The 25,436-nt window shown below is 43.9% G+C and overlaps 1 protein-coding gene across 1 annotated transcript in view; it reads left to right on the top strand.

Moving 5' to 3' along the window:
- Positions 1–931: 931 nt before the first annotated feature.
- Positions 932–25,436, top strand: part of FBXL7 (F-box and leucine rich repeat protein 7) — a gene marked incomplete at both ends in the record, with an annotated part of 368,418 nt that continues 343,913 nt past the window's right edge. The window contains one exon of the mRNA XM_080804454.1: positions 932–968. Within this exon, the coding sequence (XP_080660580.1) occupies positions 932–968 (37 nt within the window). The remainder of the gene's footprint in view (positions 969–25,436) is intronic.

Genomic DNA, 25,436 nt, shown 5'->3' with positions numbered 1-25,436 from the left:
TTTCCCCGCCTCAGTCCCCGACAGTGGGAGCCACAGGAGAATGCCAGCATACATACCTGACTTAGAATCAGACTCCGATGCCCGCTTATTTTAAAGGCCCCCGCACTCAGCAGAGGCCGTGTTCGCGAGCAAACCCAAGGGACTGCAAACGACGCCTGGAAGCTCCTCGTACAAGTTGGGAGCCAAGCCTGAAAAAGAACAATAGTCAAACAGAGCCAGGAGCACGTTCCTTCGCTCAAAGCGGTTCTGCGGGGGCGCGAGGGCCTGCGCCTCGGCGGGGGCCGGGAGCCGGAGCCCCGAAAAGGCGCGCTGCCCCTTTAAAAGGCCGCGCATCTCCGGGCCGGCCTTCCTCCCCCGGGCTCCAGCTGTGATTGACGCTGGGCGGCGAGAGGAGGCGCCTGGCGCTAACAAAAGTCCGGCCCGCGGGCGAGCTGCGCCGGGCCGCGAGTCTCTGCTCGCTCGGGGCACCCGCAACAAGTGGCCGCCGCGCCCTCCCCGGGGAAGCCGCGGGCGCGCAGGGGCGCCGAGAGGAGGCGGCCGAGCCGGGGAGCCCCGGCCGCCCGCGCGGCTCAGCCCCACCGCAGAGGGATCCGGGCGGGCGGATGGGGACCCGGCGGCGGCGGCGCGGCGAGCCTCTGGGCGGCCCCGGGGCGCGGGCTCTCCGCCGCGCTGCGCCCGCTGGCCCCGAACGCGGATTCTAAGAGCGGCCGCTGCCCCCGGCCCCACCCGGAGCCATCGGGGGTGCCAGGCGGGGACCGAACGCCCCCTCCCAGCGGAGTGCAGGGGCCGTCCCCGGTCGGAGCCCGGCCCCGGAGCGTGGGGTATGCGCAGCTAACGGTCCCGTCGGGCGGGCTTTCCTCTGGTGGAGCGCGCAGGCGGTGCGCCCCAGCTATGGAGTGTCCGGGGAGACGGCGGGCATGACGGCGGCAGGATGGGCGCGAACAATGGCAAACAGTACGGCAGTGAGGGTGAGTGGGCCACCCGTCCTCAGACTCCCGGATCGCGCCCCCCTCCCCTCCCCCTCGCCCTCTCGTCTCGGAAGGAAGGTTCTCGCACGCTACCGTGGCGCACCCCCGTTTGGCACCGTGTCCGGGCCGTCACCTTCCCCTGTGGCACTGAGTGCCGGGGCGCCCCGAGGATGCTTTCCCACCGTGGGGGGCTCATTAAGCAAGTTCCCAGGTTGTCTTTGGGACGGCTCTAAGTTGCATTTCTGCCGTATTTCTGAGCACATGTGCCTCAACTTTCCTTCCCTAAGCATCTGGGGTTTAGGATGATGGTTTGGCAGATGGCGGAAGACGTTTTTGAAAAATAACGCTGTGAAAACTTTCCCAGGCCTTTGTGCTCCAGTCCCCCGGACTCTCCTGTAGCAGGAACAACTTCTGGAAGAAGAAGTTAAGTTTCCATTCTCTGCTCAGTGCCCCTGAGCTGACAGCTTCGTGAAACACCACCTATGGGCCTCGCGAGGCGAGGAGTGGCCCAGGGCTTTGTCTGGGCTCTCTCGGGGCTCAAGACGGGCAAAGGACCATCTGTTACGTGGGGCTGGAAATTGCACAGAAATATTGCCTGTCAAGTGGGAACTTGGAAGTTGGGGGAACTTTAAACTCCACCTACTCCTAAAAGGATGATGGATGTGTGGGTTGGCCTCTCCCTCGCTCCTCCTCCTCTTTGCATAAAACCGTAGTATTGTAACCCCGCTGATGAACAGCCTGCCCCCGGTTTGCGTCCTGCAAGGGCTCTTTCCGCGGTTCAAAAGTTAGGAAGGTTTGTCTTTCGTGAACTTGACTGGAGGGGAGTGGAGGAGACCGGGTTGCTTTTATAAGCCCGCCCCCAGGGGACAGGCGGTTACAAACGGGGTCCAGCGCCTGCAGACTGGTAGGAATGCAGAATGGCTATTCAGCGTGTGGCGTTAGGGAAACTCCTGTCGTCCTGTTCAGAACTTTGAGGTGTGGCCACAGAACGTGGATGTCTCCCTGCGTTTGTGTCTGTGTTCGTTCTGAGCAGCTTGGTGAGATTACAGCAGGAACCGACCCTAGAAAGCCATATCCTCAAGAATCTTTTGTTTAAATCATTCTTTTCCAGATCACTATGTTTTGCATTCCATATATATTCCTTATTCTGGGCAGTTTCATGAGAGAGTTTTGTTTTGTTTTGTTTTTAAACAATTTCATTGTTAAAAAAAAAGTTAAATGGTAGTCTTTTTAGATAGTGCATGTGAAAACATGCCAACAAAGATTATTGTGGCATCTTGGACACTCCCCAGAACTTCTCAATGTTTTAAAAATTTGTGGAAAACTGAAAGATTAAGCCTTTTACTCTGAATATTAAAAAGCTTGCAGGGAGTAAAGTGTGTGCCTGTCAATTGTAGGTATGCATATATTGTGATACTTGAATACAGTCAGGGTGGGGGGGGAGGGACACCCCAAGAGGTAAATGGAGTCAGGGCTCTGCGTTCCTGAATGAAACCCCTCCAACACTCCTCCTAATCCTCTGCAACTTGTTCTTATATCCCAGCGTTCTGGTATTGTACAGTGTGTGGTGTATGACGACTTCCTGTCTGAACAGCAGAGTTTTCAACCCTTGGGAGAGAAAAAGAGAGACAGAGAACTAATGATCTCCAGCTGTTATCCGTAAATGCTACCTCTGCATTTTCACTTCAGCTGAAGTGAAATTTTACTGGGATCAGATTTAGATACACTGTGGAACTTTTTATAGGGAAAACCTCTTGGGCTCAGCTGATTCAAGGGAACCAGTAGGAAGCTTTGGGTGGTAACTGAGGTTCGGCTGGAGGGAAACATTGTGCTTAGTGTTCAACTCTCTTCAAATGCTTGGAGATTCCTCTGTGATCAGCAAGGAAAAAATACAGAAGTAGAAGTGACGTGAGCTTTAAAGAAAATCTTTTCTCCCTCCCCCCCACTCTAGTTACATTGGCCTTCTAAATAGGGTTATAACATATGTACAGTTGACCTTTGAACAGTGTGGGGTTTCATTGCTCCTGTGCAGTCGAGGCCCTCCAACTATTGGCCAGAAGCCTTACTGATAGCACAGTTGATTCACATGTATTTTGTATGTGTCATATGCTGTACTTGCAATAAAGTAAGCTAGAGAAAAAATGTTATTAAAATCCCAAGGAAAATAGGCTTACAATTCTATATTGTATTTATTAAAAAACTCGCATGTAAGTGAACCTACACAGTTCAAACCTGGTTTGCTCAAGGGTCAGCTTCCTTACAGAGTGTTACTGGATGGTCAAATATATGCAGGTAAGCCTGTTGGAACTCAATGTGTCAGTGCTATCTTTCTTATCTAAAATGTCATATTTCAAAGAACGTGAAATCAACCTTTCAACATAGTACCTCTATTAAGAAGACTGAGAATTAAGACAGTTTTAGTAGATTTAGTACAATTTAGGTATGGTTTGAAATTAAGATTTATTTCAAAGATTTATTTCCAACTGTACCTCAGTTGTACTAAAAGAGGGAAATTATTAGTGGATGCATATCCACTGAATGCAGTGAAAGGCCGCTCCACTCTAAAACCTAAGGGTTTGTGTAGACTTTGACGGTCGGCTCTTTAAGTATATTTTAGAGTTGACTCCACCGTGTAAATGCAGACCACCTTAATTTTACAAATGGTGTCGAACTATTGGAATGTTTAAAACTTGAGTATTTCATAGGTAATCTTACCTTCTCTTGCTCCTCGAAAACTCCTTTTTCACTAAAACAACAAAAATTCTTCCCGAGGCTTCCCATGGCAGGTACAACAAGGGCAGAGAATTCCTATTCTGTGTAGTCGAAGGACCAGCAACATCAGCGTTGCCTTGGAGCTTGTTAAAAATGCAGAATCTCAGGTTCTTCCTAGAAATTTGGGGACGTTCTTGTGTTGAGTAGAGACCATTAATTTGGACGTCTGTAAGTTTGAGTCCAGCTTTGATTCAGCTACTGTGACCTTGCTCAATTCTCCTGAAATCAAGAAACCCTTGAAGTCTTTCTTCTCTAGAGAGAAGAGAGGAATTCTTTATTGACGTTATCTATCAAGATCTCATTCTTGAGCACACAGACATTCATTTTATTTAACTTTATAATGCCTTAATGGACCACCTAACAGAGAGTAGCCTTGGAAGTTCTATTACAATAAATAGGGAAGTTAAGACTGTTATTGCCATGAAATCCATAAGAGCCCCTCCCCCATTTTGTCATCCCCTTTTCCCTCATCTCTCTCTTCCTCACTTACTCCCCATTCCTCTCCTAATTGAACAAGTCTTGAAATCCCTGCTTTTTTCCTTAAATTCTAGGTATGGGTAAATAATGGGTGTTTCCAGAGTGTTTTGTTTTCCCAAATACTTAGTGACTATTCAGGTTAATGGTTTAATTTGTAGCCTCCACCCCTACACACACTTGGATTTTGCCCCAGGAAAAAGTTACCATACCATTCTTGATCTTTAGATTTCTAGAAACATAAATGAATATCTAAGTGATTAGTATGTTCTGGTAAATCCCTTTATGGAGGTCTATGTTTTTCTCTTTATCTTCTTCCATCAGGTATAACTTTCAGCCTGTGTGTAGAAACCTGGAGAATGAGTTGGAGTGCAGCAAAGCCATTATAACCATTAGCTTTGACTCCAGTTAAGCCAAATAAACAAATCTCATTCAAGTAGGAAGAGGCAGGCTGCCTTCCCTGCCTTTTAAGGTGTCTGAGCCTCACCCTCACTTACTCAGTGGTTACATTGTTATGTTTACTCTACTCCAGCAGGAGGGGGGGCAATAATACACAGTTAACAACTCCTTTGCAAGTTCCTGGGTGTTGTTGGATTGGAGCTGATGAGGCCATACTGATGGGGTTTGACCCTTGGTGGTTCTGCTGCTCTGTTAAGTGCCCGGGGCCCCTTTTCACCATGTCAGATCTGTGCTGTCGGATACGAGGAGAGCCAGTTGCCAGAACACTAAATCATCACTCCTCCGTCACCACCTTGGGAAACATATCTTGGAATAATAATAATAATGGCGGCTAATGTTTATCAAAAGCTTACTGTGTCCAAGCATTATTCTAAGCCATTGACATACACTGACTCATGCAATCCTCATGACACTTCTAAAGGCAGGCACTCCTGAGGTCCTCATTTTACCAGTAGGGAAACACAGCTGCAGGGAGAATGAGCCTTTCTTCTGGTCCTACAGCCGGGACAGGTGGAATTGGGACTCAGGGCCAAGTATGTCCAAGCCCAGAGTATTTACCCCTTCTTCAACTAATGTACACTGACTTCTTATTTCTTACTCTGTGCCAGAACTCTTCTGAACAGTTGGGATGCATCAGTGGACAGATTAAGATCCTGTTGCTTGTCAGTTTTTTCTTCGTGTGTGTGTGTGTTGGGACGGAGGGAAAGTGGTACAATTAACAGATGTGCGCGCGTGCACACACACACACACACACACACACACACACACAGTAATTCAGTAAACCATGTGATACATTCTAAGGGGTCAATGTCTGAATAAAAAAAAATCATCAGATGATTCGGAATTGGGAAGAACAGGCTGTTGCAATTTTAGTTAGAATAGTCGCCATTGGCCCTGTTGAAAAGCTGGCATTTAGAGCAGGAAGTGGAAGACTGATCCCTGAGGATGACGTAGCATGTCGCCTGTTATTTGGAACCGCCGTGTTATACCAAGGGAACTACTCTGTGCTGGGGAGCCTAAGTCCTTATTTGATGCAAGTGTCACATCACTAGTCTTCTAACCATAGCTACTGTGGAACAGAGTCAGTTTTGGTCGCTGGACATTTTTATTTCATTTTTTTTTCTTTTTTGCCTAGAGTCTTTGTAAATATCTTTTATCTAGTTAAATCAGATATTTTGTGACTGCTTTTGGGTGGAGGAAGCCTAGGACCTTCCCCTCGGGCCGTGACCACGGAATATTGCCTGACTCCCTGGGTACTTAGATAGACATCGCTCCAAAGAACTCCATAATTCTTAGATAGAAGTAGGTCTTCATTTTTTGCCTCCAGTAAATAATTTCATTCTGATGAAAATCAGAAGGTAAACCATACTGATTGCACTGTTTCTTCAAATCGAAGCATTGATGCAGCTAATGAGACCATCTTTCTTCTGACAGTAAGAAGATATTCTTAGAGATTTGGGGTATCTTTTGCATGTTTAAAATGGGAAAGCAAAGAGAGGGAACTTTTCTTTTCCTTTGGGGATCAAGTCACACTAAAATGAGTTCTGGGTTGATTTTGAGTAGTTAATAATAATTTAGCCCTTAAACTTTATCTAGAAGCTGCCTAGATAACTTTGCTTGGCTGTTTAGCTGGTGGGACGTTCTAGATATCATGCATTTTAAGATGGTGTTAGGGGTGTATTAGAATATATGACATAATCTTGAATAAAATCTAGAGTTAATTACGTTCTCTGAATAATGAAGATGGGGATAAATGAAGTTGAGAGACTTAATATATTAAAAATAGTATTTGAAGCTCTGTCAGGGTAAAAATTAAATTGCAAAGTGCTAAGCAGAGACCAATGTGTATAAGTTACTAGACGGTTGATTTGGCTGCATCTGAGGAAGACCCTCATGGTTAGAGCTGACCACATCTGGGACAGGCTTTCCAGTGAGCCTGTGAGTCCTCAGATATGGGAAAGATGTGATCACAGTAAATGATGATATGCTAGAGATTTCTGCATTGAGTAAGGGGTCTATTTTAGGACCCTACACCAAGTTCCCTAGCAAATATTCTGTCACAAGATGGGATTGGGAGGGAGACAGACCATAAGAGACTCTTAACTTAAACTTATCTTATCTTAGACTCTTATCTCACAAAACAAACTGAGGGTTGCTGGGGGCGAGGGGGGTAGGGAGAGGGTGGTTGGGTTATGGACACTGGGGAGGGTATGTGCTATGGTGAGCACTGTGAAGTGTGTAAACCTGGCAATTCACAGACCTGTACCCCTGGGGCTAAGAATACATTCTATGTTAATAAAAAAATAAAAAATTAAAAGAAAATTCTGTCATGTGAAGTTATCTTTGATGAAGGGTTATTGTTTGGTTCCACACCTAACTCATTTATTACTTTGCACTCCCCCCCCCCAATTAAGCTCTGTCATTTTCAGTGTTAAAAGATATTCCCCCACCTTGCCTGGGGGAATTAATTCTCTTTTTCTCCCTTGGTATCTGTCTGTTGTATGTATGTGCTTATGTCTATTTGATTTATTTAGGTATTAACTGGAAAAATCCGGGACGTCTGGGTGGCTCCGTCGGTTAAGTGTCTGATTCTTGATTTCAGCTCAGGTCATGGTCTCAGGGTCCTGGGACCCAGCCCAGTCTTCAGCTTCGAGCTCAGCGCTGAGTCTGCTTGAGGTTCTCTCTCTCTGCCTCTCCCTTTTGTTCCTCCTGCTCCTGCTCTCAGATAAATAAATCTTTAAAAAAAAAAAGAGGAAAATCTACTGATTTTGTTTATTTTCCTGCCCTCTGTGAACATAAACTCCAGTTTGGGGTTCGATAAATGCCTTGGGTTCGATAAATGCCTTGTCCTTATTTCCAGTGTCGTGAAGGCCACTGACTATAGCATCTATTATCACTTTTATTATTACCCTAAAACATGCAGATCTGCTGAACTTGAAGCCAGCCCCTTAATTGTGTTGATGCTGAATGCCTTGAATAAATGTTTTAACCTTGAGTGTAAGACTTTTAACTGGTATTATTGGTTAGTGGTATTTGATCAGTCTCTGCAAATTGACTAGAACCCCACAAAGAGAGCCATCTGCCTAGGAAGCTCTGATACGCTTTGGTTCCGCACCATGTGGACTGCGAGTGAGACTGAACAGCAGGTCTTCCGTCCAGGACCAGCGTCTCCAGCAGCTGAACTTCTCTAGAATGTAGCTCTTTTTGTCTTTGTTGTCTGTTTGTTTGTTTTGGTTCTAGTCACAGAAATTCAGAACTCTTCTCCCACCTACTCTTTGCGTTAAATCTCCATGTGGAATAGGTTTGCCCTAAGGAAGTTCAGTATCTGAGAAGTGACGCAGGGAGACAGATCCTTCTAGAACAGGGCGAGGAGAAGTCCTGATTCACAGGAAGACCCTAGTTCTCCAGTGTGTGACGCGTGGATGTAAGTGGTGAGGGGGAAGTGTGACCAAGGATAGAGTTACTCTCGAAATAATGACAGCTCTGAACAGCGTCTGCGCTTCCCAAAATACCTGAAGGATCTTTCGAAAACAACAGCAACAAACAGGTATGTTGGATGAGCAGGAGCTTAGACCCTTGGGAGAAGCTAAATGTTTTGTTAAGAAACTTTCCCTAGGCGTTCCCGAAAATCCTCAGGTTCTGTTTCCCGTGTGGTTTATCTCATGGGAGGTGATTCCTGTGGGTTCTGTAAGTGAGGACCTCGGAATGATTCAGAGGAAGGGCAGGAGTGTCTGACCAGCCTGGGTCCCTCCCCCGGTGTGCTCACCGCAACAGAGAGGAGAATGGAAACCTTTGGGTAGAAGCTCTTAAAATGTGCTAGCTCGTAGCCCAAAGACAGGCAACTGTAAAACTTCTGACATAAATAATCGTTAACCATCTCTGCGTTTTCCTCGGTAATGAAATATAAACACATGGTCAACATTTTCCCCGTTCCATGGTTGAAGAACTGTAGACTGTTTCTGGAGCCGTAAATCTCTATTAGGCCGTGCATTAGATGTGCTCATTCTATCAATTCCTATTTAAATTTGAAACCAGTAACAAAATGAAAAACAGTTGTTAACACTGCATGAACTCATAATTGTAACGTTAGAAGCCTTGAGCAATGTGTAGAAATGTTATTAAAACATTTTTTGTTTGCTACCCTTTCTGCGGTAAATTCCTTTGCAGCATTTTTCAAGCAGATGTACCCATGGAAAGTGAATCAAAATTTCTAGAGAAAAATTTCAGGAATTGTCCTTGTCCTTGTGGATTGACCTTCTGGCCACAAGTAACCCACTTTTTGGCAAGGTGGAGAAGTCAGGAAAGGGCTACTCCTATGTGCCGTGGAACCTGCTGGCCCAGTTGAGTACTTGGGTCAAATTGTGTTAGCATCTAAGTTAAGTCCAAGACGAAGGCCAGGTCTGACACGTTCCAACTGTCAGAAGTAGCTGGGAGCCCAGGAAGGAGGCGCAGGTAGGAGACTGAGCATGAAGGAGAGAAAGGAACCCAAGTACAAGGAGAGGGGAAAGAACAAATTCAGAGAGATTGGGATTTAGGGCATTGATTGCCTCCTAATGTAAAGAACAGGGCCAATGGCCCACTCAACTCTGTTTTCTTAAAAATGTTTTGGCTCATGGAACAATAATTATTATTCATAGATATGAATACTGCTAAGTTTACTGTCTTTTGGGTCATCTAATAATTAATAATTACTGAGCACTCACTAGGTGCACCTTCCCCCTCTGAGCACTTTACACATACTCGTTCTTGTAGTTCATGGCAGCAGACAGGTGGGTGATGATGAGCCCATTTTACAGCTGCGAACAGGGAAGCCCAGGGCTCACAGCTTGGGAGTGGCCTGGTGATGCCTGCAGTCTCTTGGTGGCACTGAAGTCCGTGCCCTTCCACCATGCCCATGACCTCCTCCTCCCTGGACATCGCAGGTGCAGCCAAAATTTTTCCAGTCTTTGTTTCTTTGTGTACCTTAAAGAATTACAGCGGCCAGGAAGCATCCCCTAAAAACAGATAGTGACAGTTTTACAGACTAGGAGATGGACAATGAAAGATGTTTCTGAAGGAAACTCTCAACTCATTTTCCCTGGCTCCCCTGCGGCCAGATTACCAGCTCATGAGGCAGCAGTCTGCTGACAACCTGGTCGGCTAACTAGGGGGCTAACTAGGGTCTCTAATAACGTCAGCATGTGAACTAATTAGCATACTGTTTAGAGTCTGCGGAGCGTAAAGTTGAGCCAAAATGCTGTCCTCCCGATTCTCCAGAGCCCTATGTCCTTTTCTTTAGTCTTTGTCCTGGGATAGCCCCTACCTCGGATAGCCTCACACCTGCTCACACACAAAAGCTAATGCAGGTCTAACAAAGGTACCCACATTTTCTTTCCTCCTCAATAGTTTCTGCGTTATATCTTATATTTCCTCTGTTTTCAAAACTATGGATTTGAAACTGCTGTTAATACAGGGAATTATTCCAATAACTATTGGAGAATTTGCCCTTCTCTTTTGCCAGTTTCTGAGAGACTTCTCCATAAGTGTATCTATGAAATTGCTTTGGAAACTATGAAGCATTTCAGACATTAATCTTATTTATCATCACAGGGACTGTGGGAGAGATGTCTGTCATTATCCCCAGTTTATAGGTGAGGAAACTGAGGCCTTGGCAGAGTGAGTTGCCTTGATTTTACAATGAAGATCAGGTGAGGTCATTTTGATTCTAAATTTAGTACGCTTTCCATGATACAGTCACTCTCTCTTAAGTGCTACAGGAAACAATAGAATCATGCTGGAGGGGTATCACAGACATTCTTGATACTATTTTAAATTGCTTGCACCCCAGGATGAAAACGGGGATCTGTAAGCATCCATCCTTTAATCTCTTTTGCAGCAGAGAAGCCTAGCTCCCTAGTGGTCATCTCCAGCCATGGTGCCTGCGGGTACAGCCTCCTGGTGATAAGATGATCATAATGAGAATGCACAGAGTGAGCTCTTGGGTACATGTTCATGATGAGATGACATTATTGGTTAGAGAGCACTTGCTAGTTGGTAAAACTCAGCTGGGGCTTTGAGGGGCATTTACCTCCTCCGAAAACCTCTGCGGGGGATGCTTTAGAGAAAGTTATGTCGCTGCCCGGGAGGTCAGAGGATCACCTCTGAAACTGGGGTTTCCTGATTCCCTTTCATCTTCTTCGTCCTTTGCTGTCGAATAACCACATTTCCCAGAGGCCTTTGGAAGTGCTGAGGGCCTGGGGCAGGTCTTTTAGGATGAGCGAATAGTGACTCAAGGAGGTTCTGTCATTGTGATAGAAATTCACCTTGTTCATTTAGTTTTTAATTGCTTTACTTTCTGATCACTGTCTTCTAGTTGAATCGCAGTTTTTTGCTAGTTCCTGTTCTTTTGTATGTTTTCATTGTTCACCCTGCATGGGCTTACCCTGATGTGACTGCAACCTGCTCCTACAGTAGGTTCTCAATACGTTTTCTTGTTCAAAAATGAAACGAGCATGACTCTTTAGCCATGGTCTTTGTGGGATCTAAGAAAAACTCTATCATATTTTCAGCAAGCATTTCTTAGACTTGGACATTTTAACTCTAAAAAAAAAAGTTTTTCCAGACACATGCTTTCTTCTGAGGATATTCTAACTTGGCCCTTTATTTTTGACAATGGAGTTCCATCTTCTTATGGATGAAAATAGTTTAACTTGTGTATTTAAGGAGTGATGAAATGGGTATGTTTTAGTGTTGCTGAAGGTAATTGTTGAAGACTTTTCAAGCTCACTGCCTTACAGTATCATCATCTTAACTATTTTCAATGATTAGTGTCGAGTTGAACAGTACTGAAGGTATATTTTTCTTCAGTATATTTCAGTATTTAGTGAAGAGTATATTGTTTGGTAATATTTGCTTAGCCTGACTTGGAAATTGATTTTACATGACAATTGAAGCAAATTATTAACCTAGAAAGCATTTTAAAAATTTGATCTTTCAACTAATAAACCATTCCTTTGGCTCTGTGTTCTCTGGATTAAGCGCTCATAGGGCTGTGACTCTTTTAAAAATCTTATATGGATCTACTTCATACTGAGTAGATGTGTCTCTGTTTTCTGTCTCTTTTTCTCCTTTATTATACAAAATGTAACGTTCATTATGTGTGTCTGTTGTGATTAGAATGGTTTCTAGATCTTCTGCTTCTGGCTTCCCCCATGAAATAAAATCAGAAGTAAAATAATAATCAATTTGAGAAAAAAATTTACTGAGGTGTGTGTGGTGTATGGATATGTACATGTACTTGAAACCATATTTAAGTAATTCTTTTCTATAAATTTAGCTAAATCTATTCCTCTTCATACCTGTTTTTTTTTTTCTTCCCTAAGTGGAAAGAAATACATATCCTGTAAGGAATTTAAGAAACATAATTAAAATTAAAATGTCTTTTGTTTCTTTACTATTATGGTGTGTTAAAGGAACGGCTTCCCACAAAAGGTCACCAGAAGAATCAAGCTAAAGAGGAAGAAAACAGTTCAACACATAAGCTTCATAGGCAACATTCATATGCTCATTTTTGTCTTTTTAAAATTTTTTTTTACTTTCAAGATCAATAGCTACTCTGTTGGTTGGAAGGATTTGTGTTGCCCCATTTGGACAGTGTCCATTGCGTAGCCTAGTATGAAAGTGAATTTCAAGACGTGACATTTCTGTCCTGAACATCTTACTCTCCACATTTTATTTTATATCCACTCTGCTTATTTAATTATATTTTAATAATTTTCTCTATCTTCCATCTCTCTTGAAAGACCTCTCCTGTTGATTATCCTGTGAGCTTGTTTTGAGATACAGTGTCTCCTTGGGGAGTCTTTCTCCACTTCTAAAGCCATAACCACATGAACTAAGCAATAAAAAGCCAATTCCCTCCCCTTGGTTGTGCTTCAAATAGGCATTTCTTTGATACAGGCTAATAAAAACAGGAAAAGGATCATTTTTAAATGCTTGGGTTGGGGTTGCTTTACTTGCGATAAGGAAAATTGCCTCACAAGGGGGAGCGTGGGCAAGAAAGATACAACTAACTGAGTAATTGTATTCGTCTAATGCTGGAATCCCCAGGCTGTTGCCTGCAAATCTCATTTCATCTTGGGATTGCTGTGTGTCCACTGTGGTGTGTAGATTTCAGTTTGCCGCTGCTACTGATCACCTCTGCACGGTTACTGAAGATGAATTTCAGATGCTACTGGAGATTTTTGGTTTGGGTGGGTTCTTTTTTCCTTAGTGATGTTTATAAGATCACAAAAGGGCTTTGGATGTTGACCAAGAATAAAGTATGGAATACGGTCGTGGCTACTGTAGTGGTGGCAGTGACCATCGTGATCCTTACAAAGAGATGGCGGCACAAAGATATGAAACCGCTTTGCCAAAGTCATGCAGATAGCAAGGTTTTAGGACCCTGACATTGATTTTCTTAGTCCAAGCTGTTTTTTTTTTTAATCCCTTTCTTTCTTCCTCATCGTGCTTCACACCCTGTTCTTCTGACTTTAAGACAATTAGAGGTGGATGTCCTTTCTGCTCAACCTCCCTGTCTTGTGGCCCCTTCAAGGAGGACCCTCTCAGATCTTCAGCTCACAGGTCCTTAGCACAGATGACTCATAGCCCAGTGCCTCTCTAGAAATTATTCTCACCTAAGGCAAAGGAGCAGCCCTCATTGCATGACTAACCGAGGCAGGGATGCTGTCTGGGACGACTCAGGAGGGCCCTCCGGGGTCTGAGGTCCCTGGACTTGACCGAGACTGGTGTTGTAGCTGCATCACAGACCAACATCTGTCCATCCAATCTGCCTTCTCTTTTTCCTTTCCCAAGTGTGATCCCGAGGGTAATTCCCAAGAAACTGCCCCTAAACTCATCACAGAGACTGTTTGCCAGGAGACTCAGCATAAGAAAAATGGAGCAGTTGGGATGGGATTCTATTCTGGCAGTGGTCAAGGGCGAGATGGCACTGCCAGGAGAATCATCTTCCTGGGAATCCTGGCTGTCCTTATAGGGGAGCCTTCAGCTGAGCGGTAAGAGACCTGCACCAGTTTTCTGCCTGGGGACCTAGTCTCATCCTTTCAGTGTATAGATTAGGAAAGCAAACCCCATACCCTAAAGTGACTTGACCAATAGCACATAGCCAGTTGGCAAAAGAGAACAAACAAGCTTATCCACCTCGCTGGTGGTGTTGGTGCTGTTTTTGAAGAGCCATTTTGGAACTTGTTCTGAGCCGTTCTGTTGTTATAACTATGAATTGACTGCAGGTGGGTCTCGAGACCATTCATCTGTCTTATCCATGTGTTCAGTTCTGTCCCTGAAATCAGACATCTCAGTAATTCCTACATGGCCTTATTTTGCTGATTGTCCACTATTCTTGGAGGAGTGATCGCTGAAGCTCACCGCGGTTGGTAGTAAGAGTAGTGAAGAAGAAGAAATAGTGTGGTAGAAACAGATGGTCACGGTTGTTTTTTGCCTGAAATCAGCATTTCGTGTTAACGGGCTATTAAGAGAATTGGGAAATTGGCAAGGCTTATTACATGATAGACCAGTGGCAAGTACACATTCATTAGACAGATGAAACATGCAGCCGTGGGTTGCAACAGTCATAAGCAAAATGAAAAATGACTACAAATTAATATGTCATCTCATGATCACCCTAAATAGTTTATTACTCATTTTATTATGCTCAAATAATGTTCCGTGGAGATTATCACACTATTATGAGCTCAGAGTCACTATGATCCTGAGAAATTTGGAAGTAATTGAAAAGCAAATTATTAGTTTATTATTATTGCTACTACAAGGATTCAGATTTTATATACTTTCCTTGGCATAATTCACCAGCCACTCTACCTGAAATTATTCTTTGACTCCTATTGTCTGTAAATTAAGTCAAAATTTATTTTGTTTGGTGTTCAAGGCCTTATGTATGCTATGCTTTCTCAAAGGCTTTCTCTCCTGTGTGTAATTCATACCTTAGACAAACTGGGAATCTCAGTGTTCCCCAAGCATATCTTTTGTTTTCCAAGGTTTGTGTCTTTTGTCATGCTGGTCCTTTTCTTCTGAGACCGTTCTTCCCTAGTGACTACCCGTCAATGAAATTTTCTCTGATACATCTTTGGTTATAAAATTTAACCCCTCGCTGCGAGGAAGCAGGTCAGGTGTTCCCAACTGGATTTACTCTTTCTTCCCTCTGAACCACCACGACATTTTATTTGTATGGATTTTTTTATGTCCTACTTTGCATTTAGCTGCTCTCATCTCTCAAATTCAAGAAGTATTTATAGGTATCCCTGGACCTGTACTACCTAACGGGAGATTAAAAAATAAAAGAACTTGATCTTCACCTAAGGGGTCTACAGTCTAGTGAATTGCATATAAGAAAGTGCTAGAGGAGCCAGGCATGGCCAAGCTAAAGCATGTGAGGGAAGACACAAGCCGGTCCGTGGTGATCCTCAGCAGGGAATGTTCACAAGGACTTCTCATCTGAGGGGACCTTGAATGGAGTCTAGAAAGATGAGGAAGGGCTTGCCAGGTGTGGCTAAGAGGGAGGTTTGTAGAACAACAGAAAGTCAGACAAAGAGGCAGGAACCAGTGGGTGAGCTACAGGTGAGGAGAACGTGATCTGAGTTGAGTCTCACACCTGGACAGGTAGGCAGGTTTGCATGGCCGTGAAAGCCTGATGAAGGTGGATAGCAGGAGGGAGCCAGTGGTAAATGTTTAGTGATGGCAGCCTTGGACAGATTTATAGAAATCACTGAGAGAAGCCTATGGATTACTCTTCTCCACTACTTGTGTTTGTTTCCTTGTGAAGAGGGTGTCATTGATACAACTCCTGGCTTGGAGAATTTACCCGATTGGTAAATTTGGGAGAAGTGAAGTCAGCTTCTGAGCTCCATTCTGTTTTCCTCTTGAGAAGGAGCTGCCCTTGGGGGAGCAACTTCTCTGGGGGAAGCCCTTTGAATAGAATTCCACGAGTAGACCAGCTTTGGTCTCATGCTTGCCAGCACTTGGGTTCAACGTTATTAGCCGCCTGGCTGTAGACCTAAAACCACAACCTCTGAACTAGAGTTAATAAAGGAAATAAAGGTGAAATAAAGGTGCCGTTTTTCTCTCTGTCTGCCACTCCTTTTAAGAAAACTTAATATTAATTTAATTTGCTTTAGACATGGGTCGGAGAAAGTGGTGCTCTTCATTGAGGCCCATCAAGGCGCTAACTGTAACGCGTGATGGGAGATGGGAAGAAGAGCTAGACGAGAGCAGGTAAAAATCTGAATTATGGCAGGGGTAAAAGGACTGGAGAGGATGATGTGGGTTCCAGTGATAAAAAGAAGATCGAATGAACGGGACCTGGCGACTAATAGGCTGAGGGATGAGGGAGATGGAAGGTTCTAGAAGGACCCTGCCTTCTGGTTAGGGTGGTGTCAGCCCAGGTGAGTTCACATACCTTCACTTTCTGATTGCCCTGCGTTAGCATTGAGTTGGCTTTTCAGGCCAGGACGGTCAGTCTGGCCTTGTCATTTCTCCTTGGTCATCACCACCCAGGATCTGAGAGAATTTCTCAGGGACTGATCAAAGTATTTCATTCCTTTTTTAATTCATTCAGCCAGTCGATATTTATTAATTTCCTCCTATGTGTCAATACCCATCTTGGCTTGCCCATGACATACAGTGATGAATAGAACATTTGCTTCCCTTCCTCTCTCTCTGCCTGCCTCTCTCCTTACTTGTGATCTCTATCTGTCAAATAAATAAATTAAAAAAAAAAAAAAGAGCATTTGCTTGTCCTCTGAGGACTAACGCAAGAGTCTAGGGAGCAAGCCAGAACCATAAGGGAGGGAGTGGGAGTGGGTGGGGCGCGGTGCTGATCAGACAGCTTTGGAGCCAAAGAGCCTGAGTTAGAATCTGGACCCTGCTGCTTGCAAGACAGGTGACCTCACCAGAGCCTTGTTTTTAAGGGTAGCCAAGTCAGCATCTACCTCAAATGAAACTTCACACTTTCTAAATTCTCCTGATTTGGCCCAATAAACGAGTGGTTTGGCTTTGAGCAAATTCTGCCAGAAATGTAGAAAATTGGGGGGAAAAAGTTGTTTTTGGAATTCGTTTTTAAAACAGGAAATTCCTGTCTCTAGCTGAAAGAAGTTGTCACAGGAGCGACTTTAAGTTATGCTCTATTTCTCCCTCTTTTGGACAATCCCTTCAGAGCGCACTTGATACAGGAAAGTTAAAACGTGGGTTATTTTTTGGAGAAGTCTTCATTTTTGAGTTCTCGTTGCATCAGGGATCTAAAAAGAGTCTGAGCTCCCTTATTATTATGATGGCGATTCTAGACATTACTAAGAAGTGGAGAAAGAAGGGGTTTGCGATGTTGAGAGACAGACCTGGTATTCAAAGGGAATGACACGCTGGTTTGTAGGTTTTCATGCCATTTCATACAAATATGGACTTTTTAAAAAAATATTTTATTTATTTATTTGACAGAGATCACAAGTAGGCAGAGAGAGAAGAGGAAGCAGGCTCCCCGCCGAGCAGAGAGCCCGATGCGGGGCTCGATCCCGGGACCCTGGGATCATGACCCGAGCCGAAGGCAGAGGCTTTAACCCACTGAGCCACCCAGGCGCCCACAAATACGGACTTTTTAATGTTCTAAAATTGGTGGGGAAAATCCCACTGTTTCTGGAGTCCTCGACTCAATGTAAAATACTATCCACGTATGCAAATTGTGTGCACACGTGTGTGTACGCATGGAAACTTATTGTTCCTATTTCAGTGGTTACAGGATCAAACCGTAGGCTCTGCACCAGATTCTGGCACATTTATTTGCTATGATTTTAGTTTGCCCCCCAGTATCCCACAGCACAGAAACTGAAAAAGGTAGCCGAATTAGGTAGAAGGTGGTACAGAAGCAGGGATCAGGTTTCCTAATGGGTACTATCTGCTTTATCTAAAATTACTGTTATTTAAGCAAGAACAAAAATACCCCAGTTTTGTCCTGGCAGTTTGTTTTTCCCATAAATGGAGAGAAATACAGTATCCTTCTATAAGGAATTTAAGAAATACAATTTGAAGTAAAGTATCATTTGTTTCTTTAACAGTAGGGTGTCCATTCTACAAGGGGATGCGATCTGCTCTCCCTTATGTCAAAGAACCCTATGTTTTAAAGCTGGATGGAACTCTAGTGGTGTCCATTGCTGTCCTTTGGGGACCACAGGACTCAGGCAAAGTCCTGTATGAGGTACAACAACCAGCATGTTGGCTAATAACACAACAGTCTTAGATGCTGAACTCTGTGGGTTACAAACTGGCTCTCCAATTACCAGTTGTGTGATCTTGTGCAAGTTATCTAACCTCTCTGTGCCTCAGTCTGCACATCTGGAAAATGGAGTCAGTGGCAGTTTTTCCCTGCAAGAGTTGTCAGGGAATGAATTCTTAGTGGATATGAAGGCATAGTGCCCAGCACAACAAATTCTGCTTGTTCATCTACGACGATCCACATTTCAACAACTCTGAGATACAGTGACGTCACTGGTTCCTTGATCTCAAAATGCATGACTGGCAAGTTTCACAAAATTACGGTATGATCTGCGGCAGGGGTTGGAAGGTAATATTGATCATCAGATGAAGAGGAAATGGACAGTAATGGGGCAAAGCTTAGCCTCAGTGAGAGAGGGGTGCTATTAGTCTTCTTTAGTTGACTTGAGGCAGTGTTGGAATTAGAACCTGCGTCTCCTAATCCAACCCTCAGTCCTTTATTCTAGGTAATGTAGACACTTTGACTTTGAGAAAGAAAATTTTTAGCGGTTTATTCTGAGCATGCAGAGCCTACTCCTCTTTGGATGATGTTGTTTGACTCAAAACTGTTGTGACACTTAAGTTTTGTGGCTCCAAGTCCTACAAGAAACTAAGTGTGATGCTCCTACCTTATTGCAGAAAGGAGGCGAAAGAAATGCCTGGATTTCCCTTAAAGGCTGAGCCTCCTCTCTCTGCCCGTGCTTGTGGGCTGAGGGGTGACATTGCCCTCTGTTTGCTGTTGCTTCCTGTTTGGGTGGGTTAGATCTTTAAACAATGATCAATGTCTTTATGCTGAGCAAAGATTCAAATTCATCTGCAGCTTTTAATCATAATTAGAACATGCTGTTTTGCTTGCTGGTAAAAGTTCACCCAACAATGGAGGCTGGGGTGTCCATTTGTTCAAATTACTGGTCAGGTCCCTTGGGGCAAAAACTGTGTACATTTTCTAGGTGTCTGTGTAAATCCCCACAGGAGTGCCTAAGTGAGGACTTTTGTGAGTATATTTAAGACTTTGGGCCAGACTTTCTGTTTGACTTGTTCCTTCATTACTGTTTTATTATTTGTCCTGCTCTTGATGACCTGCCTTCCCTCACCCACAGCCCCCTCTCCCTTGTCCTCACGCCCCTGCTATCCCTCCCCTCACCCCGCTCTCCTAGCTCGCTCTCTTCCTTCTGTCTCTCTGTCTCTGCAAAGTTTATATTTGACTGTTGTCTCTGGGCAGTCTGCCTGGTTTGCTTTATTTGTTTCTCATAACTGCATCTAGAGCCTCAGTTACATGTTTCGGATGGATGTTTCAGATGGCATTTTGTCTCCCTTATAAGACGAGTATTTTCCTAGGGTTTTGTGTTTTACGATCCACATGCAAACGCAGCCTCTCCAAAGTGGAGCTTTACAAAGCGAGTACCCAAATCGATGAGAAGGTATTCTAAATATCCCTAAATTAAGTTTTACCATCCCAGGTCTCTGAATAATGGAATAAAAGCAATAAATTACTGGTTAGGCTTTGTACTTTGCTCTTCAACAAAGATAATCTGCTGAGTTTAGCTGTATGGAAGACAAACGCACTGATGATGGTGTAAAGGAACCCCAGATGGCCTTCATATTGAAATGTAAGCTAGCGTCAGCTTGAAAAGGAAGGTACAACCCTTAACACTTCCTCCTTAATCTCAGCCTAGGGTCTGTTTCTATTTTGAGAAAACTGTGGTTTGAGGCCTTCTCTTATTCTGTGATATTCTAGCAAAAACTCTAAGCTTTCAAAATTAGGTCTTCCTGTGAGGATAATGGTTCTTTCTAACTGTGCGTTCGTAAGTTTAGTTGTTCCAGACACTGCATTGTCCAATCGAGTAGTAACTAGAGACTAGCTCCATGCAACTTTTGAAAGTTCAATGAACTACAATTAAATAAAATTTAAAAATTCAGTTCTCCAGGCACAGTAGCCATACGGTAAGGGCTCAGTCTCCATGTGTGGCTACCATATTGGGTCGTGAGGATACGGAACATCACCATCACGGAGAAAGTCCCATTGGGCAGTGTTGTTGCAGAGGATTTGAGTTGGAGTAAATGGCACTAACCAGCAGAGTTCACAGAGTTATTAGGGGGTAACTAAGCTGCTTTAACAAGAGATGACAAAAATACAGCAAATGAAAGAATATAAACAACTCTTCCTAAAACATCCAAGAGGTGAGTGGTCCACAGTGCACATGGGGCGCTTTTCTGTAAATCGTTCCTGGATGTGGTTCCTTCCATCTTTTTGGCTCAGCATTCCCGAGGCATCATGAGTATCTGTGTGTTCCAGTTTTGAAGAGGAACAGAAAGAACACCAGGGTGAGTGGCTTTCTTAATTGATTGACAATGACCTGGACATGGTTGACGTCACTTTTGTTCCCATCCTCTTGCTCCAAATCCATGGCTCTACCCCCCTCTGCAGGTGAAGTCAGGGAAGGTGGCCTGTGGCTTGGTGGGATGTATTCAGCTTAAATTATCATGGGGAGTGGGGGGAGAAGACGAGGAGAATGGGTTTTGGGGGAATAGTTTCTACCACCGAGCTAATGTTCAGTAGAGGGGATTTGATATTTAATGTGTCGGTTTATTTGGCATAGTTAATTTGAGTGTTAGGAGAGATGATGTGGGGATCTAATTTAGATATTCCTTGGTCTTCAGCTTTTGCTTGTTGTCATTTAAGTGGGTATGGACATAAAACCCTAGTAAACTAGAGTGGAACATTTTATATACCTGGGTTTGTTCCTACATCGACTGAATAACCCGAGATAACCTGAGTGTGTGTGTGTGTGGAGTGGCTCAGTTTGGATTCTTATGGGGAACCACAGAGCTGTGACTCCCTGAATGCTTTTAATGCTAGGTGGAGTTGGGGATTGAAAATATTGACTGTCTGGCTACTTAAAGCAAAGGCTTGACTAAGGCAGTGAAATATACTTCAACAGAATGGGTTTTATGGGCCATTAGTGTGAGTAAATGATGCTTCCTTCATGGGAGGCGGAAGAACTCGTTTCTGTAATGAACCAATAAACCTCTTCTGGAGAAGCCCAGGACATTCTTTCCAAATTAGTGGAATTATATTTTACTTTCCTTTTTCTTTTTTAGAACCAAAATGGGAACTGTCCTTGTGCATCTATGGGTGTGATTGCTCTACTACTTGGTAGTGGAGAAAGGTGATGACCCCTTTCTTTCTTATTCCAAACCTGGTAGGATTATGTATTGTCAGAGTACACTTGGTAGAGCTGGTGTTACTCTCTGTAGGTTATAGATTGGGGCCAGTAACTCATGCCGTTAATTGCTGTGATCATTGCGTTCTCTTTTTTGTTACTAACACACAGATGTTTATCTTCTCAGGTGGTGTGTTAGACTATTTTATCCATTTATAATAGATTAAATGAAAAAATTTTAAAAGTTGTGTTCAAGATGTTACCTCATCTATCCCAATCTTCTTTAATTACTTACACATTGACCTTAGTCATAGAATATTGAGGTCTGCTGTGTAACCTAGCACTAAATTAGTCCTTGTATACTGCCATTTTTCTCTCCTTGCTTCCCCCAACCTTTGCTAGGACGTGGACTATATCAAATTTACAATTTTTATGCCTCCTCTTGTCGTTCCTCCACAATATGGAGCTATGCTCAAAGAAACCCTTTGTTGGGTGTTGTTGGCTCAGGACCAAGAGTGTGCCGTCTCTGATAAATTACTCTCTAAACCTTGGTGTCTTCAACTATAACATGGAGGTGCTTTTAATAAGTGTTTCATAGGCTTCCGTGACAATGACATATTTTGTATAAAATGCTAATATATCGGTTGGTATATAGTGATCGTTAGATACAAATTATTCCTGGTTGTTATTACAACCAAACCATGTGTGCCCAGATACAGTTGGTGAATAAGTCTGCTCAGTATTGAGTAGGCAGATTCATCTTTTTGCAGTGTCTATTTCTAGCCAACACTAGAAATGAGGAGTTTTGGTTTCCTGACAATTCATAGCATCTTAATAGTGTTCTCCATTTTACTATTAAGTGATATTGCCCTCCACCATTTAAAAAGTATTTTGAAGTGAGAATGAACACTTCTGGAATAATCTGGTTTGTTTTGTTAAGGGGGAGGAGCTGTGATTAATGCTTCTTCCACAGCCTTTATTTTTCTATATCTAGCACTTGGATAAAGCAACATTCTGAGATAATTCCTTGAGGACCAATTCTGAGGGACAAACACTTCTATCAGTAAGGTGATTCCTTGGCTAAGTTAAAAGTTAAAGGATTTAATGAAGGCTGAATAAAAGTCCTTCTTTCAAAAGCTTTACTGACCAGTTGGGACCCAATTGCTTTGTCGCTAAAAATAACATTTCAGTGGCCATTGTCCTCCCTAATGGGCTGCATTTCCAGCCTTGTCCTCCAGCATCTGCTCATCCTTTGGCTGTATCTTCCAGATCTCTCTCCAGAGAACAAAGAAGTTTGGATCCTCTGCCTTTAGAGGGGAGAATCAGAGTTCAAGAAAAACTTACATCGCACCAATGTTACGTAATCAGCAGCAACCAGAACAGAGGTTGTAGAGGGGAGTGGATTCAAGAGCCACTTAGGGCTTCACATTGGCAGAATTTTGATGATGGATTGGATGTCAGAATGAAAAAAGAGTCCAGGGGTCTCCGGCATTTCTGATGTAGAAGAGTGGTTGAATGGGGGTGTCATTCTCCCGTGAGAGGAAATGCAGCAAGAGGACCAACATTTGGAGGCACGGTAGTGTGTTCCAGACTTGCGGAGTTTCTGGGTGACTGTGGGATGCCCAAATGGGGGTGCCTGGTGGACATTAGAGTCTGAAGCTCGAGAAGAAATCTGGTTCTGAGAGTCTTGGGGTCATCCTGTAGTTGAAATCACTAGAGTGCGTAAGGTTGGCCAAGGAGCGCGTTTCTTAGAGAATGACACTCTAGGTCTGATGCAGGCCACACTTTTGCCTTAATGCCGTGGCTGTTTCATAAACATTTGGTGAAAATGACAAAAAAAAAGAAAAAAAACAAAACAGATTGGTTCATGGGGATAAACTGTTTTCTCATGTTGGCTCCCTAGAAATGACAAAACATTTTTTGTGGTAGGATAAAGAGGGTATGGTGTGGGGTTATGAGTGATATTGAGCACTGTTTACATGCAGGGAGCCGAGGGAATTTATGAATGACTCTCAGAGAGCCCACAGAAACTTCAAATTACATACAGAAATGGGTAAAGGAACCGTAATTTTTATCAGATTCTCAAAGAGTCATGAAAATGGTTGAATAAATGTGTGTTATCTCAGAGGCAAGTAAAAGGAATAAAGATCACATCAGAATAGCTCAGAAAGCCAGAAAAATCACCTATCCGACAAGGGGGCCCAGTTCCTCCACGCTATGCTTTTTCACCCCGTTGCCAGTATTGTACAATACTGGAGGAATTTGGGGGTCAGGAGTTTCACGGTGTGGCTTGGCAGAATCAAAGGCCAAAATATGATTAATTCTGGATGTGGATAATCTTAGAAGGACAAGGAATGTAGGGAGGATTAAGGGTAATTTCTAAAAACTGGCTACTTCCCTAGCCAGAATATTCACTGTCTTGTTTATTACAGATAATGAGACAAGGAAGGTACTTTTGAGAACATTCAACCAAACATTCCTAGTTACTTGACGAAGGAGTAACATTTTTGTTTTCTTTTGTTCTCTTCTGAAATCGATTTTATGTTTTAGAGCAGTTTTAGGTTCCCAGCAAACCTGAGAGGGAGGTCCAGAGATTTTCCAATTCCCTCCTGCCTACCCACCTTAATCCTCCCCCCTCCCTCCCCGCCCCTCCCTACCCCACGTGGAGCCTCCCTCATTATCAGCATTCCCCACCAGAGGGTACAGTTGTTACAGTTGATGAACCTACACTGACACATCATTACCACCCAGAGTCCATAGTTTACACTGAGATTCACTCTCAGTGTTGTACATTCTTTGGGTTTGACAAATGCATAATGACACATATCCACAATCACAGTATCCTACAGATTGATTTCACTGCCCTAACAGTCCTCGGTGCCCCACGTACTCATCCCTCCCTCCCCACTGACCCTTGGCGATTGCTGACTTCTTTGCTGTCTGCACACTGTTGTCCTTTCCAAGACGCGGAGTAGTTGGAATCCTAGGGTATGCAGGCTTTTTCGACCGGCTTCTTTCTTTTAGTCATATGCATTTAAGGTTTCTGCATGTCTTTTCATGGGTGATGGCTCACGGCTTTTTAGTGCTAATAATACCCCATTGTCTGGACGTGCCACAATTTATTTAGCCATTCAGCTGCTGCAGGACATCTTAGCTGCTTCCGAGTTTTGGCAATTATGAATAAAGCTGCTGTAAACTAAACATTCACATGCAGGTTTTGTGTAGACATAAGTTTTCAACTCCTTTGGGTAAATACCATGGAGTGTGATTCGGGATCAGATGGTAAGAGTATGTTTCGTTTTATAAGAAACCTCCAAACTGTCTTCCCAGTTGGCTGCGCCATCTTCCATTCCCACCAGCAGTGAGTGGGGGCTCCTGTCGCTCCACATCCTTGTGGCCCTTGTGGCCTGCATTGTGGCCATTCTCAGAGGTGTGTAGTAGTATCTCGTGCTTTTAATTTGCATTTCCTTGATGACTTATGATGTAGAGCATCTTTTCATATGCTGATTTTCCACCTGTGTATCTTCTTCGGAGAGCAGCATTTTTAACAAGATACTAAATTGCAAGTTTTTTACTGAGATATCGGAAGCACAATAGATAGGGCACCACAAAGACCGCAGACACCAAATCCACATTGGTTAATGAAATTCCAAAAACCAGTCTTTTAGTCCTTGAGGCACTCACTGCGTAGAGGCTAGGAAGGGTTGGGTTATTGGAGATGAAAAGAGACAATCACAGTGAATAAGTTTAGAGAGAGTTATTGGAGTTCGGAGGGGCCCCTTCCCCAGCCCATAGAGGGTGGGAGGGATACCTGCCCTTCCCTCGAGGCCACCGGGAAGTCTTCAACCTGACAGCTGGCAGTGGTCCCTGAAGTGGGACGAGGGACGGAAGTGTGGGGTTTTTCTTACCTGAAAAATCTTTCTGGCTAGCTACTTCAGGGCACAGAGCCAAGGGAGTTAATAGCGAAAGGTGCTTTTCCGAGGACATGAATGGGAACGAAGGGCCAGAGGGTCTAGGATGCTGTTAAATCTCTCCCACTGGGATTGGCTGCCTCTCAGCAGAGGCAGGCTGGTGGTATCTCTGGACCCTGGGTTACAGAGTGAGCAAGTGACCAGCTGGAAGAAAGTGCCTCCTCCACGTGAAGGGAACTGCTGTGAGAGAGACAGAGCTATGGTGAGGAGGGGTCACCCGTGGTATTCCGAAAGATGCATTAAGTCTTAGCCCAACCCAGGTTCTGTCAGTGCCAGTCAAATAAGATTTCTTCTGTTCGTCTCACTTCTCCTCCCCGTAGGACTGTGTTCCC

This window comes from Martes martes (genome assembly GCF_963455335.1).
Source record: "Martes martes genome assembly, chromosome: 5".
Lineage (NCBI taxonomy): Eukaryota > Metazoa > Chordata > Mammalia > Carnivora > Mustelidae > Martes > Martes martes.
Note: the sequence above shows the minus strand (reverse complement) of the source record. Positions and strands in the feature narration are given on the sequence as shown.